The sequence below is a fragment of the Phyllostomus hastatus genome, unplaced genomic scaffold (assembly GCF_019186645.2).
Source record: "Phyllostomus hastatus isolate PE091 unplaced genomic scaffold, TTU_PhHast_1.1 phas_contig_196, whole genome shotgun sequence".
In the NCBI taxonomy this organism is placed as follows: Eukaryota; Metazoa; Chordata; class Mammalia; order Chiroptera; family Phyllostomidae; genus Phyllostomus; species Phyllostomus hastatus.
The window spans coordinates 1,488,685-1,503,805 of record NW_025333709.1 but is presented as its reverse complement, the minus strand read 5'-3'; the positions used below and the strand labels follow the sequence as shown (position 1 = coordinate 1,503,805).

Here is a 15,121-nt window from a genome sequence, read left to right as displayed (position 1 = left end):
AACTAACAGTCGAAACACCCAGGAAGCAACGCTCAGCCTCACCCACAGGCTGCGCGGCACACACCACCGCGGGGGCCACGGGTCAGAGGTGGCGGGACCAGGCCTGCCGCCCCGTAGCTCCGTTGGCCCCAGCGTCGTCCCGATACGCCGAGGCTGTCGGGTCGGCCCCCAGGCAGGGCGCACACAGGGACGGAACGAACCCGTGAACGTGTAAGCAAGTGGAACCACAGGTCGGTGTGTCTCTCTCTCTCTCAAATCCGTAACCAAAAGGCAAACACAGGAAGGGGCAGAATCAGGCGCGGAGCACACCTGCAGCAGTGCCGGCTTGGGGGCACACGGGAGGGACCCGTGCACGGGTCACCGGGCGCCCGCGTCTGGGGAGGCAGGAGGGGCGAAGAGGCGGAGAGGGAAACCGCCCCGCACAGCACCGCCATGGAGACCCTGGAGACCGTCGTCACGGCGGCCACGGGACAGACCGCGCTGGCCCGAACCTCTGGAGTGCACCCCGCCCGCCAGGAGGGGGCGCCCGAGGAAACGAGGGACCTGGGCGGACGACGAGGCACCCCGCCGGCCCGTCCCTTGGCGGAGCCGCCCCGCGGGGCGCAGGGTGCTGGCCGGGGCCGGCGGGCGCACACGGGAGCTGTCTGCGCGCCCAGCTCAGCGGCCTGCGGCCGGGACCCGCCCTGAAGTTGAGTCGATCACAGGTTCAAGGAGCAGACAAAAAAGAGCCACACAGGACAGCGTCGGCTGTGTCCGTGCGTCGGCATCTTTACAGAGGGGCGCCGCCAGCCCCGCCCTCCCCGCAGACGTGTGCGAGGCCGAGCGAGCCCGTGTGTGGGGCGCGGCGACACCGGCCCGCGGGGCCCGGCACTGAGAACACCACGCCGGTCCGGCCCGGGGCCTCGGGCCGGGCAGAGAAGTGCCCGGGGTGCACCAGGAGGCAGCGGTGACCTCGGGGGGCGGGGGCCAGGGAGTAGGGTGTGGGGGGGCAAAGGAGGTTAGATGCGTCTGTAAGAATGACCACGTTTCTGACAGCCTGAGGAATGGAAGGAGAAAAGCGGAGACACATACCTCGAGGTCGTCGAGGGAGCGGGTGACGCTGAATCTCTTGGATCTCCCGAAGGACCTCCGCGCGGAGGTGCGCTGCGCGGTCTGGGCCAGCCCGAGTCCCCGCCCGAACTTTGAGCCCTGGACGGACAGACAGACAGACAAAGGTGAGCGGAGCCACCTCCGAGGGAGAGGTGCCCGGCCTTCCCTGACGCACACACGCCGCACGGAGGACAGAGGCCACGCGGAGGACAGAGGGAGGGGTGGGCCCCCCCCACACACACCCACACACACCCACACACACACCCAAGTGCGTCAGCCCCGGGCGAGCCCCGCGGGGTGCGGACCGCACTCCCTCGGAAAACAGCACAGAGCCGGGCCGAAGGGGTCTTCCCGCGTCTCCAGGGACGGAGGACGGCCGGGCCTCAGCCTGCGCAGGCATCAGGCGGCGTGTCACGGAGCAGGGGACAGAGCGGGGGTGGCCGGCCGTGCAAGGGCAGCGCAGCCTGGCAGCGACTGTGAGCATGAGGGCCGGCCTGCACAGGCCGCGCTGTCCCCACAGCTTTATCAGCATTCCGGGGAACCGAGGACCCCTTGACCCGCGGCTGGCGTCTGCGGCCCCAGCAACTCGGGGCAGGCGCTGACTGGCCAGCAGAACAGCTTGTCCTTTCTCTGGCGCACGACTGGAATTAATTCACGGTTGTCATGCCGGATGCATCTCCAGACGTGCTCTTGGCTGCAGCCAGCAAGTCACGGCATCGCTCAAATGAAAAGCATCGCAGCTGCAAACCTGATCTCCTGGGGACAAGAACCCCTCAGCGGCCCAGGGAAGGCAGGGGGGGTCCTTGAGAAAAGCCAGGGGCTCTGGGGAGAGACAAGGCACCTGGGCTGCAGCCAGACCCCAGGAGGCTTGGGAGCCACCAGCTGCCCACAGAGGGGCTGCCAGAGCCGACCGGAGGTGATGACGTCTCAAGCGGCTGCGTGGCGGCAGCTCAAACGCACCTGCGCTGGTGCCCAGCTGGAGCTCCAGCCGACAAACCAAGGTGCACAGGAAGGTCTGCTTGTCCCCAAAGGGGGCTGGGTCAGTCACCTGGAGGTGACCTCTGCCGCCTCTCTGAGGTCGAGAAAACACAGGTTTACCACTCCCACCGGTCACTCCAGGGGTCACCAGATCCCGCCTCCCACCGGTCGGCCTCTGAGACACCCCCAGGAGAGGGCCTCGTGGCTCTGGTTCAGACACAGGTGCGCCCTGCCGGGCGTCTCTGCTCCTGGTGGCAGACCCCCCGGGGTCTTCCCTGCCAGAGCTCAGCCAGCTCCCGTCCACCTGGCCCGCGGCACAGCCCAACCCGGCCGCAGCCCGGCCCGCTCCGGGCTGCCCAGCAAGCCGCCTCCCTCTAGCAGGCCTCTGAGTGTGGCATGTTCTCCAGAAACACTTGTCGGAAAAACTCCTTCTCCACCACACGTGCCCCGAGCTGACTCTGAGCACAGAGGTGTCCGGAGCCGCCCCCTCTCCCCAGGAGCGCTGCGCCCCCCAGGCCCGGAGCCAGCGCCTCGTGCCCAGGCCCCCATGGGCCTGCGGCCACCCTCCCCGTGCGGCCGGTCCCCCGCACCCGCCCTCAGCCCCGCTCGGGGCCCGTCGTGGGCAACCCCAGGCCCCTGCCGCCTGCCCTCCCTACCTGCAGCCCCCACCCAGCAGCGGCACCACCACCCGGAGGCCTCTGTAGCCCTCCCCGAAATGCAGCTACACGAAACGCAAGAGCACACGCCAGCTGCTGGGGCACGTCCCGGGAGTCTGTGTGCTGCCGAGGGCTGCAGGGCTCTCTCTGCCGCCCCGCCCCCGCCCCGCTGCCCAGAGCGGCACTCGGCCGCAGGCGCAGCATGTGCGGAGTACAGGCGGCCGTTCTGCGTGGCTCGGGCCCAGCTCCCAGTGGAAAGCGAGGGCGGGTGCACAGGACCCACGCCCACGGAGAGGTTCTCCCCTGGGGAACCAGGCCTGCACTGTCCCCAGGCCGCTTTGAGACTTGCTTTTGCTAAAGCTCCCTGGCCCTGGATTGAGGCCGCAAGTGCTCACTGGAACTTCCTGAGGTCTGAGCTGAACTGGGCCTCCCTGGCGTGGAGTGTGACCGGCGCGACCGCTCCGGCCCTCGGTCTGCAACACCCTTCTCTTCGGAGTAGCTAGGGCCGTCCCCTCCTCTGTTTTCTGTAAACGGCAGCTGCCCAGAGCGGCCCGAGCACGGCGAGCGAGGACCCCGCTGGACGAGCAGACGCGCCCGGAGAAGCCCGGAGAGGCTGTGCGGGCGGGGGGCGGGCGCTCGCCTCTCGAGAGCGCGGCCGTGCCGTCCCTTCTCCTCCACGGGACTCGCGGGGCTCGGCGGCCCGTGGGAATCAGTCCCGTCCCCCCGGGAGCCGGGGTCCGCGGCGCCAGACGACACGGGGCCCTCGGGGCCCAGGGGCGGGGAGCGGCCCCCAGGGGGCGCGGCCGTCCACGCGGCCGCTGGGGGGCTTGTCGCCACACAGGTCCCCCTGCAGGCAGTGTCCCTCGTCCGTCACCGACACCAGAGAAGGCTCCAGACACGAAGAATGAGCCTCCGCAGAAACCCCACACTCGCTGGTCTCTGTTTGTACCTTTCTGGCGGGGTGGGGCGCGAGGGGCACATGGCTTTGTGACGAGGACACGGAGCTTCGCAGCCAGGGCTCCACGGAGTCGCGGCCCCAGCGGCCCCAGCGGCCCCCACGGGCCCTTGCAGGCAGCGAGAGGGACAGGGCCCCGCTGGGCGTGGCTGCGCTGTGAGGTTTGGGAACTTACAGGAAACAGAAGAAAATGCTAACGAGCGAGCAAACGGACAGAAAAATGTCCCCGCAGGGCACTGAGTCGGCCCAGCGTGGACCCCCCGCCACAAGGCCGGTCTCGCGTTCCCTGGCCCGTCCCCCACCACCGGGTGGGCTGCTGGGAAACTGCCGCCTCCTGGCGCCCGCTGGCACGGAGCGGGCCGGCTCCCCACGGATGACCACTCAGGGGCGGCCCCCCCGGCCCTGGATCGGGGAGCCCGAGCTCCGCGACTGACAGCGCAGCCTCCCTGCCAGGCTTCACTGCGGCGCGACCACGCCTCTCGCTCACCTCCCCGCCCCGGGCACGCGCCCTGACCGGGAATCAGACCGGCGACCTCTCGGTCCCCAGGCCACAGCCCTGTGCACGGGGCGGCACCAGCCCGGGCTCGGTCCCAGCACGTCCTCCACCCCTCCTGGCCTGTCCTCTGTGCGCCGACACAGCCCCAGCCAGCGCGGGCCAGGCCAGGAGGGACGCCAGGGGACTGGCCTCGCAGCCCCGAAACCTCTGCGCTCCCTCTGGGGAGGGGGCGGGGTGACACGGGGCCGCGCAGCGAAGCAAACCGGTGAGTTCCGAGAGGCTGAAGCAGGGCCCGGCGGCCCACAGCCCTCACCGCTCACCTCCAGATGGGTGGGCCCGTGCGGTCACGCGAGGGCTGAGGAGGAGGCCACACAGAGCCTCGGTCTCAGCACTGAGTTGCCAGCCCACGGTGAATCGAGCCTTGCCGGTGAAACAGAACCCCCCCCGCCCCCCGCCCCGCACCGGCGGTGCACCGCAGCCCTGCCAGGCTCGACGGGCCGCCTCGGGCGCCGAGAACCAGGGAACACTGCCCCGCCCTCTTCCAGGGCGGGGGGCGGTGCGCGGCTGCTCCACCACGAGCGCTGTATTCTCCTGCTCCACCAGCCGGTGCTGCCCATCTCGGCACGTTTCTGTTCAGGGTGAAACAACTTAAACAGGAGCCCGAGGCCCCCACCCACAGTCAGCCGGCCTCGGACGGGGGGACAAAGATGGCCTGTCCTGCGGACGGCGCTGGCGCCCCTCACAAAGAGCCGACTCGGCGTGGGCCGCGGCCTACACATCAGACGGGACACCAGGGGCCCCCAGAAGACGACGGGACACACCCAGATGCCCATGGACACGGCGCAGCGGGGTCTCCTCTGGGAGGGAAACCGCGCAAGGAGCCACTCCGAGAGGGAGTGCGTCCTGGTGTGGACCGGCTCCGCGCTTCGACCCCGCTCTCACCTGAGCAGGGCACGCTGCCCCGGCCACTGGGGTGGGACGCAGGCCAGAGACGCAGCGTGCAGGACCCTCTGGCAGGGAGGAGGGGGAGACCCTCACCGGGGCTGCGAGAGGTCACCGTCCCTCCCACCGCCGCCTGTCCCACCGGACGACCCATCCAGGACCCCAAGGGCAGCAGGGCCAGGGCCTGCTGGGCACCGGACCACCTGAGGGGGCCAACAGGGCCCCGGGCAAGACGGAGCCTGCAGCCCTCGAGCCCCCCGTGGCCCCGGACGGCGGCCGCAGCCAGGGGAGGCCGGGACTGGGGCCAGGCAGCCGGCGCACGCACGGTCGTCCCACCGTCTCCGACCCGGCCGTCAGACGGAGTCCACCTCCGAGCCACCCCCCCGCAGGCTCACCTTCTTGTCCTCCTTGGGCTTCCTGACGTTCCGGTGGGGGCCGAAGATGGTCTGCATCCCGAAGGCCTTCCGCGACCAGTCCCTCTTCTGGGCGCTGGGCGGCGGCGGCGCGGAGCCGCCCTCCACCCTGTAGCGGTCCGCGGGGATCTTGCTCATGGGCGGGGGCAGCGTGCCGCAGTTGATGCTGGACCACCCGTCGGTGGAGTCCGTGCAGGACTCCTGGTCGCTGGCGTGTCCGCACTGCCACTCCTGCAGGACGTGCACCGGGAGCCACCGCTGGCCCAACCCCCCGCCGGGGCCCACGGCGCCTCTCTTCGGAGGGGGGCCCGCACTCCGCAAGGAGGCCGGGGGGCCCTCCACGAGAGAAGCGGGCCCCAAGTGCTTGCTGAAGTCCCAGCTCCTGTCGGCCTGCGGGACCGCCTCCAGCGGGGGCCCGGCCTCGGCCTCGTAGCCGCCGAAGGCCCCGTTCCAGGGGGCGCCCCAAGGCTGGGGGCCCCTCGCGCCCGGCCCCTCCCAGGTGCTGCTGCTGCTGCTGGGGCCGTGCCTGCTGGGGCCGGCGCCCAGGTCGACCACAAGCACCCGGCTGCTGCGCTCCTCCTGGTTGAAGTTCCCGATGCCGCTGTCGCTGTTGCTGCTGGTGCTGGTGTTCTGGTGGGCGTCGGCGTCCCCGTCGGCGAAGGCCCGGGCCCGCACGCCCTCCATCAGCTCGCCCATGTCGCGGTACAGCACGGAGACGAACTGCAGGACGGGCAGGGAGGACGCCGGGAACTCCAGGCAGCCGTTGGTGTCGGGGTCGGCCGTGCACTCGAAGCCGAAGCGCCGGGCGATGCCCTGGTGGATCTTGTGGCTGAACAGGTCCGGGTCCACCATGAACACGTGGCAGGACGTGCGCACGGCGCCCTCGTCCTCCGGCGCCAGGCCGCCGTCCTCGCCGCTCTGCATGGTCACCAGCCCGAAGAGCCTGCGGTCGTCCGGGCACACGGCGCTGAAGGCCAGCTTCTCGGCGGGGTACTCGGCCAGCACGGCGGCCTTGTCGGTGCACAGCCGCACGCCGTCGTGCATGACCTGCATGGCCACCAGGGAGTGGATCTTCTGCTCGGCCCGCAGGCGCCGCAGGCAGCCGCGGATGGCCTGGAGGCTGTCGGACTCGGGGCTGCAGCTGGCGGAGGGCAGCTCGATGGAGCCCAGGTAGCCCACCACCATGGCCACGTTCAGAATGCTGGCGTCCAGCCCGAAGTCCTCGGGGTTCTCCGGCCCGACGCCGAACACCGAGTCGTCCTGCGCAGCCTTGGACGCTTCCTCCTTGGGGGGCGGGCCGGGGGGCGGGCCACTCACGCCTTCGGGACCCAGGTCCAGTCGCGCAGCGGCCGACTCTGAGAGGGACCTCTGTTTGGACTTGGGGGGCTCTGCGCCGCTGGCGCGGAGGCGGGGGTTCTCGAAGATCATGCTGAAAATGCCGCCCGACTGCATCTCCGCCACGACCCGCTCCGCCCGGTTGATGCCCAGCGCCTTGGAGTCGAGGCGGGGCTTCCGCCAGCCCCGCCCCTCGCCGAAGCCCGCCTCCTCGTCGCTGGAGCCGGACCCGCGGCGGCCGCGGCCCTCGCCCACCACCATGCGCAGGACGCCGGAGCACTTCCCGACCAGCTTCACCACGTCCTCGTGGGACGCCTTCCGCACGCTGATGTCGTTGACGGCGAGGATCTGGTCCCCGGCGCGGAGGCCCACCAGGTCAGCGGGGCTGCCCCGCAGCACGCAGCTGAGCACGCACGGCGCCTGGCCGCAGAGGGTGAACCCGTACCCGGCTCGGCCCCTGGCCACCTCCACGCTCCGCAGGCGCGGGGGCGCCGGGCCCTGCGGCGGGCGCTCCGCCGTGTCCCCCGCTCTGTGCATCTCGCCGCGCCGCCGAGACCAGCAGCAGCATAGCCCTCACTCCGGTCGGCTCAGCGCGTGCTGGATGCTGCCATGGCGTTTCTGGACATGGGGCCCTGGGGAAGAAGACCAGACAGCTCATTACTGAAGAGCCCAGCCCCCCGCGGCTCACTGGGACCCCGGAAACGGGCAGACGACCCCTGACAAGACCCGCCGCGGGAGCCACCAGTTACCGCGGGAACGGCCGGGTGGAGGGGGCAGTAAACCGAAAGTCAGGCCGGGGGTCCCCTTCCCAAGCAGGAAACCCTTCCTGGGCGCGCCCCTCCTGTGAGGCCACCCCTAAGGACCCCCCAGAACCCGCTCCCCGGCGCTGCCCCACCCCCGGTCTGGACGGAAGGAGAAGGGGCCTGGAGACCCTCTCACTCCGGGTGGCGAGGCCCAGCAGCGCGGCAGACCCCGCGTGTCCGAGGGACACCGGGGCCAGGGGCGGAGGCGGGCTGAGAAGCCGGGCGGGCACAGGCTGGGGGGAGACCACTCCGGGTCGGCCCGCACCTGAGCAGAAGCCCCCCAGGAGGATTTCCCAGGGGAGGCATCGGCTGGTGCTGCCTCACGCTCCAACCCCCCCCCCGCCCCATTAATTTATGTGAACAAGGCACCGCGTGGGGAAACATCAGTCTGGATCGCCTGGTCCAGACCACGGGGGAGGCCGCCGGTGCGACAGCAAACCACTGAGCGGGGCGCAGGAGCTCACTCCGGGCACCGGGGGGACGGCTCTGGAGCCAGGAGGACCGCCGTCAGCACAACGCGCCTGCACCAGGGCCCCCGGCGGCTCGACGGCCCACTAGGTCAACACAGCCTTCTCCCGGCCTCGGTCCACGGGTGTCGGGACGCAGGGCGACACCGGGGAGGGGGGTGGGGCGCGGGGCCGGTCCCGCAGGCCCCTGGCTGGCTCGCCCCAAACCCCAGGACCCCGGAGAAGGGGTGTCAGCACAGACCACGCTGCCCGCTCAGACAGGCGAGGCGCAGGGAGCCGATCCGACCAGGGCGGGGCTGGGGGCCCTCCCGACACCCGGGGTCCCGGACGCCAACTGAGGGCAGCCCTGCAGTGAGAACACCCTCCTGAACAAAACCCTTTAAAGTTCACGGTAAAAAGCAACACAGGCCCTGGCTGGGGTGGCTCAGTGGACTGGGCGTCATCCCAGAAACTGAAAGGCCGCTGGTTCGATTCCCAGTCAGGGCGCACATGCCTGGGTTGCGGGCCAGGTGCCCAGTATGAGGGGAGCAAGAGGCAATGATCAATGTTTCCCTCCCTCTCTTCCTCCCTCCCTCCCTCTGTCCCCCTCTCTCTAAAAATAAAAAATTTAAAAAAATCAATACAGTAAGTGATTATCTTGTGAAAATCAAGATATAATAGAAAATACGTTTGGGGGGGTTTTGATGTCTGACACGCCTTTATTCACGGGTGGGCGAGCCACGCACGCTGCAAGCTGCACGCCTCCCTGCGTGTCGCGTGTCGCGGCCCCTGATCCCCAGCGTGGCACCCGTCGTGGTACCTGCCGCCTTGCGTGGGCCTCTCGTCATCGCCCTGCAGGGATCCCCACCTGTCGGAGTGCGAGAGGGGACCGAAGCTGGCGGGAGACAGGCCGGAAATCACATGACTGCACACGCGAGCCCGGTTCCCGGTGTGGGGACAGTCTGCCCCGCCCGGTCTCCAGGCCGTGGGGACACTGGCTGCCAGGCCCCTCCAGGGCTGTGGGGGCGCCGCTCCCCTTAGGCACCCAGACCCCTGGGCGAGGAGGCCAGACCGCCTCCACTTGCCCTGCAGCGTGCTTAGGCCAGGCCTAGGGTGGGCTACCTAAAGGTGGGCCGTATCTGCCACGTTCCCCTGTCTCCAAACGAACTTTAACTCGAAAACCAGCTTCTGCCGGGTGGTCACCCTGGGCAAGGAAGCAACTCTTCACTGATGACAGCAACGCAGGGCGAACGGACCGCGCAGCCGTCGGTGGTGGGGGTGTTCGCAGCGCGGCCCCGAGGACGCCTCGCCCCGGCGCGAGGCCCCGGTTCTCTCCACGGACGCGGCACAGGGACCCAGAGACTGGCCCCGCCGGTGGGCGGCTGCGGTTAGTCCGCTACGGCGAGTTTGGGCGCCCCCTCCAGCTGCTAGGTGGCCGCGCCCAGTGTCCTTGCCCAAACAAAGCACCGAAGTCCTGGGCTCCGGGGTCTCTGCTGACATGGCCGTGGTGGTGCCCCCCTGCGCCCTTCCCGGCCCCTCCCGTGGAGCCGAGCCCCGAACCGGAGCCGGTCCGGACGGGTGTGTCTCCTTTAACCCCTGCGCTGTCAGACTTCCACACAGTTTGACTTTCTGTTGGGTCTGGTTGTTTTTGTTTTTAAATTGTTGTTGTCCTTCTTCTGGTTGTGTGAGGAGGCACTGTGTATCTACCTATGCCTCCATCTTGGCCGGAAGTCCTCAAAAATATGTTTTTTAAAGAGTGTATTTTTAAATAATTGTTTTAAAGTTATTAGGAAAAATTCTCTTATTTATTTATTTGTTTTCAGAGAGAAGGGAAGGGAGGGAGAATGAGAGGGAGAGAAACATCAGTGTGTGGTTGCCCCCCACATGGCCCCCACTGGGGACCTGGCCCACAAGCCAGGCACGTGCCCTGAGTGGGAATCGAACCGGCGGCTCTGGTCCACAGCCCGCGCCCAACCGTCTGGGGTAAAGTCTGCAGCAGCAGAAGCATAACTCAAAGTCACTCACATGCACAAGACGAGAGATGGCTGACGAGGGAGTGTGTTGGCACGCTGACCCCGAGGGCAGCTTCCAGGAGGGTAACCTGGCGCGGAAGGTCCGTGTCTGAGTGACCCTATTTCATGACAGGTCAGAGTGGGAACAATTGGTTTCCATCATTTCTAAATTGCCATATTATTCAATATCTAAGTGGTGCTAAATTAATCACTTAAATATGATGACTGAGCATTTAATAATTTAATGCTCATTATTAAAAATATACATACTAGCCCTGGCTGGTGTGGATCAGTGGACTGAGCACCGGCCTGCCAACCAAAGGGTCGCCAGTTCAATTCCCAGTCAGGGCACACGCCTGGGTTGTGGGCCAGGTCCCCAGTAAGGGGTGCACAGGAGGCAACCACGTATTCATGTTTCTCTCCCTCCCTTCTTCTCTCTAAAAATAACTAAATAGAATCTTCATAAAATAAAACTATACACATTAAATATAGCCAAGAAATGAGTTCTAGGGTCTTCTCACTGGCCCTGCTTCAGGGGCATGGTGGACTGACTAATGTCCCCCCACCAAATGCCAGGAACCGTGGGTGTCACCTCGCAGGGCCAGGGGGATCTCGCGGCTGAGCTGGATACAGGGTCCTGAGATGGGAGGCCCCTGGACCCCCAGGTGGCCCCGTGGAACCGCAGGGTCCTCGTCGGGGGGAGGCGGGGGCCAGGGTCTCGGGGAAGGCCGTGCGACGAGGGCGGCCGAGGCAAGAGTGACGAGGACGGAGGAGGGGGCGGCAGTGAGCCTCGGGAAGCTGGAAAGGGGAGGACAGGGCACCCCCTGCCGGGCCCCCCGGGGAAGCAGCCCGCCAGCACTGGCCCCAGCCGGTGACACTGACCGTGGACTCGCAGCCCCAGAGCAGGAGAGAGCAAGTGTGTGCTGCTTTAAGGCACTGAGTTTGGAACCGCTTGTTGCAGCCGTCACGGGAGCCTCACGCCGGGCAGCCGCCCTGTTGGTGGGTGACGGTGTGCGTGTGAAACCAGCGACGTGAAAACGCTACAGGCCACCGAGGACAGCAGCCGCCCGCGGGGCGCCGGCCCCCTGGCGGTGCGGCACCACCTGCGTCCGCACACCGGCCGCTCGAGCGAGCGCGAGGCCGGACGGCAGCTCCCCTGGGGGCTTGCAGGGCGCAGCGCACCCTGCAGGGCCCGCCAGTGGCCACGGCCCCCACCGCCGCCGCCAGGGGCCACACAACAGCGCTGGCAGCTCCCTCAAGCCAGCCCAGGGCCTGTGGTCTGCGCCCCTGCCCCTCCTCCCTTCAGACTCGCCTCCTCTGTGGACATCGGCATCCGCCCCAAGGTACTGGCGTTTGACCCCAGGCTCTCCGCTCCCCCCCCCCCGACCCCCGCTTCCCCGGGCAACCGGAACCACCCCGAGGCCTGGTCTCCCACCTCCCCTGCCAGCGGGCGGGCACCTCAAACCCAACAGTGCAAACCAGCTCTTCCCCACGCGGCTCCTCTCGCGGCGCCTGGCCGCCATCTCCACAGACTCACAGTCCCAGGTCCCAGAGGGACCTGGGTCCCGTCAGGACTCCCGGAGATCCCACCAGACTCGGCCGCGGGAACGGCACAAACGCAGGACAACCGTGCGTGCCGTGTGGGGAAGTCACAACGCAGGGCCAGAGACGGTCACGGCAGTGGCCACGGCACGGTGGGGGGAGGACCGGGCCATGGGGGGGGGCGCGCTGCGGAGAAGCTGGGAGACTGAGAAGGCCATCAGGGAGCTGCCGGCGGGGGCGGGGGGGGCGAGAAAGTGGGCGGCAGATTCGGGGAGAAGGGCCCTGCTCGCCTGTCCCGACGTCGCCTGCAAAGGGCGGCCTGGAGGGGCTCCCCCGAGGGTGCAGAGTACACCGGGGGCTGCAGATCACGGGTAACACACAGTCTCTTTGGAAGACCTTGGAGGAGCTGGATCGTGGCCAGATCTTCGCATTCGGTGGGGTGTTTGGCCTCCTGTGACTTACAGGAAGAAAACGTGGGCTGCCTACTGCCGGGGTGAGCTGGGCATCGCTGGCGGGGACGAACCTGACTCCTGGGATCGCATTTCCTCGTCCGCAGCCCCGCCAGCCAGGGCCGCAGCCCGCCTGCCCGCTCATCAGGCAGGAGGCGCAAAGGCCCCACCGCCTGGGTGCCCGGGGACGCCCGGACCCACAGAGGAGTGGGTGCGTGGTCTCCTGCGGCTTCCCCGTGCCCTGAGGGGCGGTCCCGAGGCGCTCTGCGTGTCTTGGGAAGGAAAGAGGCACCGAGGGTGTCGGGCGGACGACGAGGCCGGCGACTGGTGGGCCAGCACGCACCCCGCGGGCGTCCGTGCGCGGTGCAGCCCAGAGAGCCCCACCGAAGGGGTCTGGGTGGCCCCCCAGGCGGCCCCTCTGCCCGCCTCCCACCTGCCCCCCGCTGCCGTGGGGCTCCACCTGGGAAAGCCCGACCTCCGCCTCTGCCCTCCACCCTCTGCTCACAGCCCGCAGCTCCCACCAGCCTCACCGCAGCCCCCGGAGCAGCCCCCGCCCACACGGACCCCCGCGTGCCCCAGAGCCGCCTGCTCCTCGTGTTCCCGGGCAGCGGCGTCGCGTGCCAGCCGCTGTGTGCTCTCGGGGCCCACGGAGGGGGCGGGGCCCACGGAGCCCTCCGGGAGCAGCTGGGACTGGAGACGCCTGCGGGCCCTGTCCCTCATCCCCCGAGGGGGGCACACCTCGAGGGGTCTGGCAACGCCTGAAGGAGTGGACGCCGTGAGACTCGCAGGAGAGCCATGGTTTCTGAGCAAACTCCGCCGGGGGAAACACCGCCAGCCGAACACCCAGGGTCGCAGGCAGCGGGAAGTGAAAGGCGGGCACTGGACCCCAGCGAGCGAGCCCCGGCGGGCGGCGGGTGGTGGTGTCTTCCGTGAGGAGCGGAGACGGCTCGGAGGGGTCGGGAGCCCAGAGGGGGAGTGGGAGAGGCTGTCTCGGTCTTGAGACCGGACTGGGGAGCTGCCAACACCGGCCGCGCTGGACCAACGACCACCGCACACCTGGGACCCCCCCCATCCCCCCGTGCCTCCCGTGTCTCCTCGTGCTGAGCAGGAGCGTCTACAGTGGTGACCCCGGCTGGCCGATGCCACCTTCCTGGTGGGGGCCGAGGGACCAACGGCCGGAGGGGACGTGCAGCGGGAGCCCCGACCTCGGCTCCCCCCACCTAGGACGGAGCCCGAGGGGCTCAAAGAGCAGGGCCAACCGGCCCCCAGCCCCGAGCTCCGGGCGCCAGGCTGGCGACGACCGAGTCTCAGGAAAAGTGAGCAGGAGCTTCCAGGACCCACAGCTGACGGAAGGGCGGGCGGCTATTTCTGGTTCCAGGAGCAAATTCTAGTTCAGAAATCTTGAAACGCTGAAGCTGAACCATGCCAGGTTTCCTTTCCGTTACGACGGTCCCTGTTCTCCTCTACTTAACGCTTCTGTCTGTGGTTTGTAGACGAAGTCCCGGATGAAGCAGGACTGCAGACAGAGTTGCCGGACTTCGCGAGCTCCAACGCGGGACACCCAAACTCGAGTCTCGGATGAAAGATGAGTAATAACTCTTTCCTCTACGCGGGCCCCCAACACGCACGGCGCTGCGTTTCCTGGCGACCCTGGGACGGGCGGGCGAGGCTATGTGTCCTGCCCGGCCCCGAGGGCTGGCGTTCCAGCCCCGACCCGGCATCCGGACCCCTCCCGGCCACAGCCCGGCTGGCCCCATGATCCCACCTGGACGGCTGCCCCCCTGCCCCTCCCCCCCGGCCCTCACGGCCGCCTCCCCGGGCACAGCTGCCAGCGGCAAGCCCAGCACGGGAGGGGCAGGCCAAGCCCTGCGTCCACCTGCTCTGCCGACCACCCCCGCCTCACCCCCAAGTGCCCAGGAGAGACAGGCTTCCTCCCTGATCCCCCACAACGTACAAACCAGGCCCCGCCCTGAGCGGTTCACAGCACGAAGGCGACGTGTGCCGGCCTGCCCCCGTCTGCGCTGCTGGGGCTGGAGGGCCCCGCTCTGCTCCGGCGCCTCTCAGCCCCCCACAGGGGGACGAGAACCTGTGCAAGCACGAAGCCCTGGGTGCGTAAGCCCCGGCCTACACCCCGGCGGCCGGGCGCAGACCCCCTTTGAGGCAAGGGAGGGAGGTGGCCAGGAGGCCCCGCTGTCCCTCTTCACCCCCCATGGCTCCTCCCCTCCCAGGTCCAAGCAGAGGTACAAGGGGCTGAACGATGGCTCCAAAGACACCCGGTCCCAATTCCCAGAACTGGAAGTGTGACCTTATCTGGAAAAGGTCTCTGCAGAGGGGCTCCGAGGTTCTGAGGTGGGGAGGGGATCCCGGATTACCCAGATGGGCCCAAATGCAGTCCCAAGGGTCCTCACCAGACGGAGGCGGCGGGCAGGTCAGACACAGGGGAGAGCCCACGTGCGGGCAGGGCAGAGCTGGAGTGATGCGGCCACAAGCCCGGGACTGCCGGCAGCCGGGGGAGCTGGAAGACGTAGAGAGGATCCTCCCCGCGGGGCCCCCCAGAGGGAGCACAGCCCTGCCCGCCCCTTGATTGGATGATTGGATGATTGGATGATTGCACTTCGGCCCCCAGAGCTGTGAGTGGTTAGACCCCGCACTGTGTGTGGTGCTTTGTGACCACAGCCCCGGGAAAACCAATTCCAGGGCCGGGCCACGTCCTCCTCCCGCCCCCGCCCCGCCCTGGCAGTGAGGAAGCCGACTGGCTGCTGAACGCTTGACCCCACCAGCCGTCCTTTCAGGCAGACCTCCAGGCAACCAGGGGCTCTGGTGATGGGGCCGGTCCGGGCGCCCCGCTCTGCCCCAGTGTCCCCCTGGGAAAATGTCCCTGGGCTCCGCTCTGCGGGACCACGCTCAGGAGGAGTCACGGAGCCCACACCCTGGCACGCAGTGGGGCTCAGTACAGATGTGCTGGCCGGGAGGGCCTGAGCCGCCCACCTGCGCACGACCCACCC

The 15,121-nt window shown here is 68.5% G+C and overlaps 1 protein-coding gene across 2 annotated transcripts in view; it reads right to left on the bottom strand.

Moving 5' to 3' along the window:
• RGS12 (regulator of G protein signaling 12) overlaps nt 1-15,121 on the bottom strand; it is a 67,389-nt gene that overhangs the window by 47,883 nt on the left and 4,385 nt on the right. For both annotated transcript variants that reach the window (XM_045834047.1, XM_045834048.1), the window contains exons 2-3: nt 5,512-7,496; nt 1,072-1,188 (exon numbers count right to left, since the gene is read on the bottom strand). In XM_045834047.1, coding sequence (XP_045690003.1) covers nt 1,072-1,188; nt 5,512-7,401 — 2,007 coding nt within the window. In that variant the 5' untranslated portion in view covers nt 7,402-7,496. The remainder of the gene's footprint in view (nt 1-1,071; nt 1,189-5,511; nt 7,497-15,121) is intronic.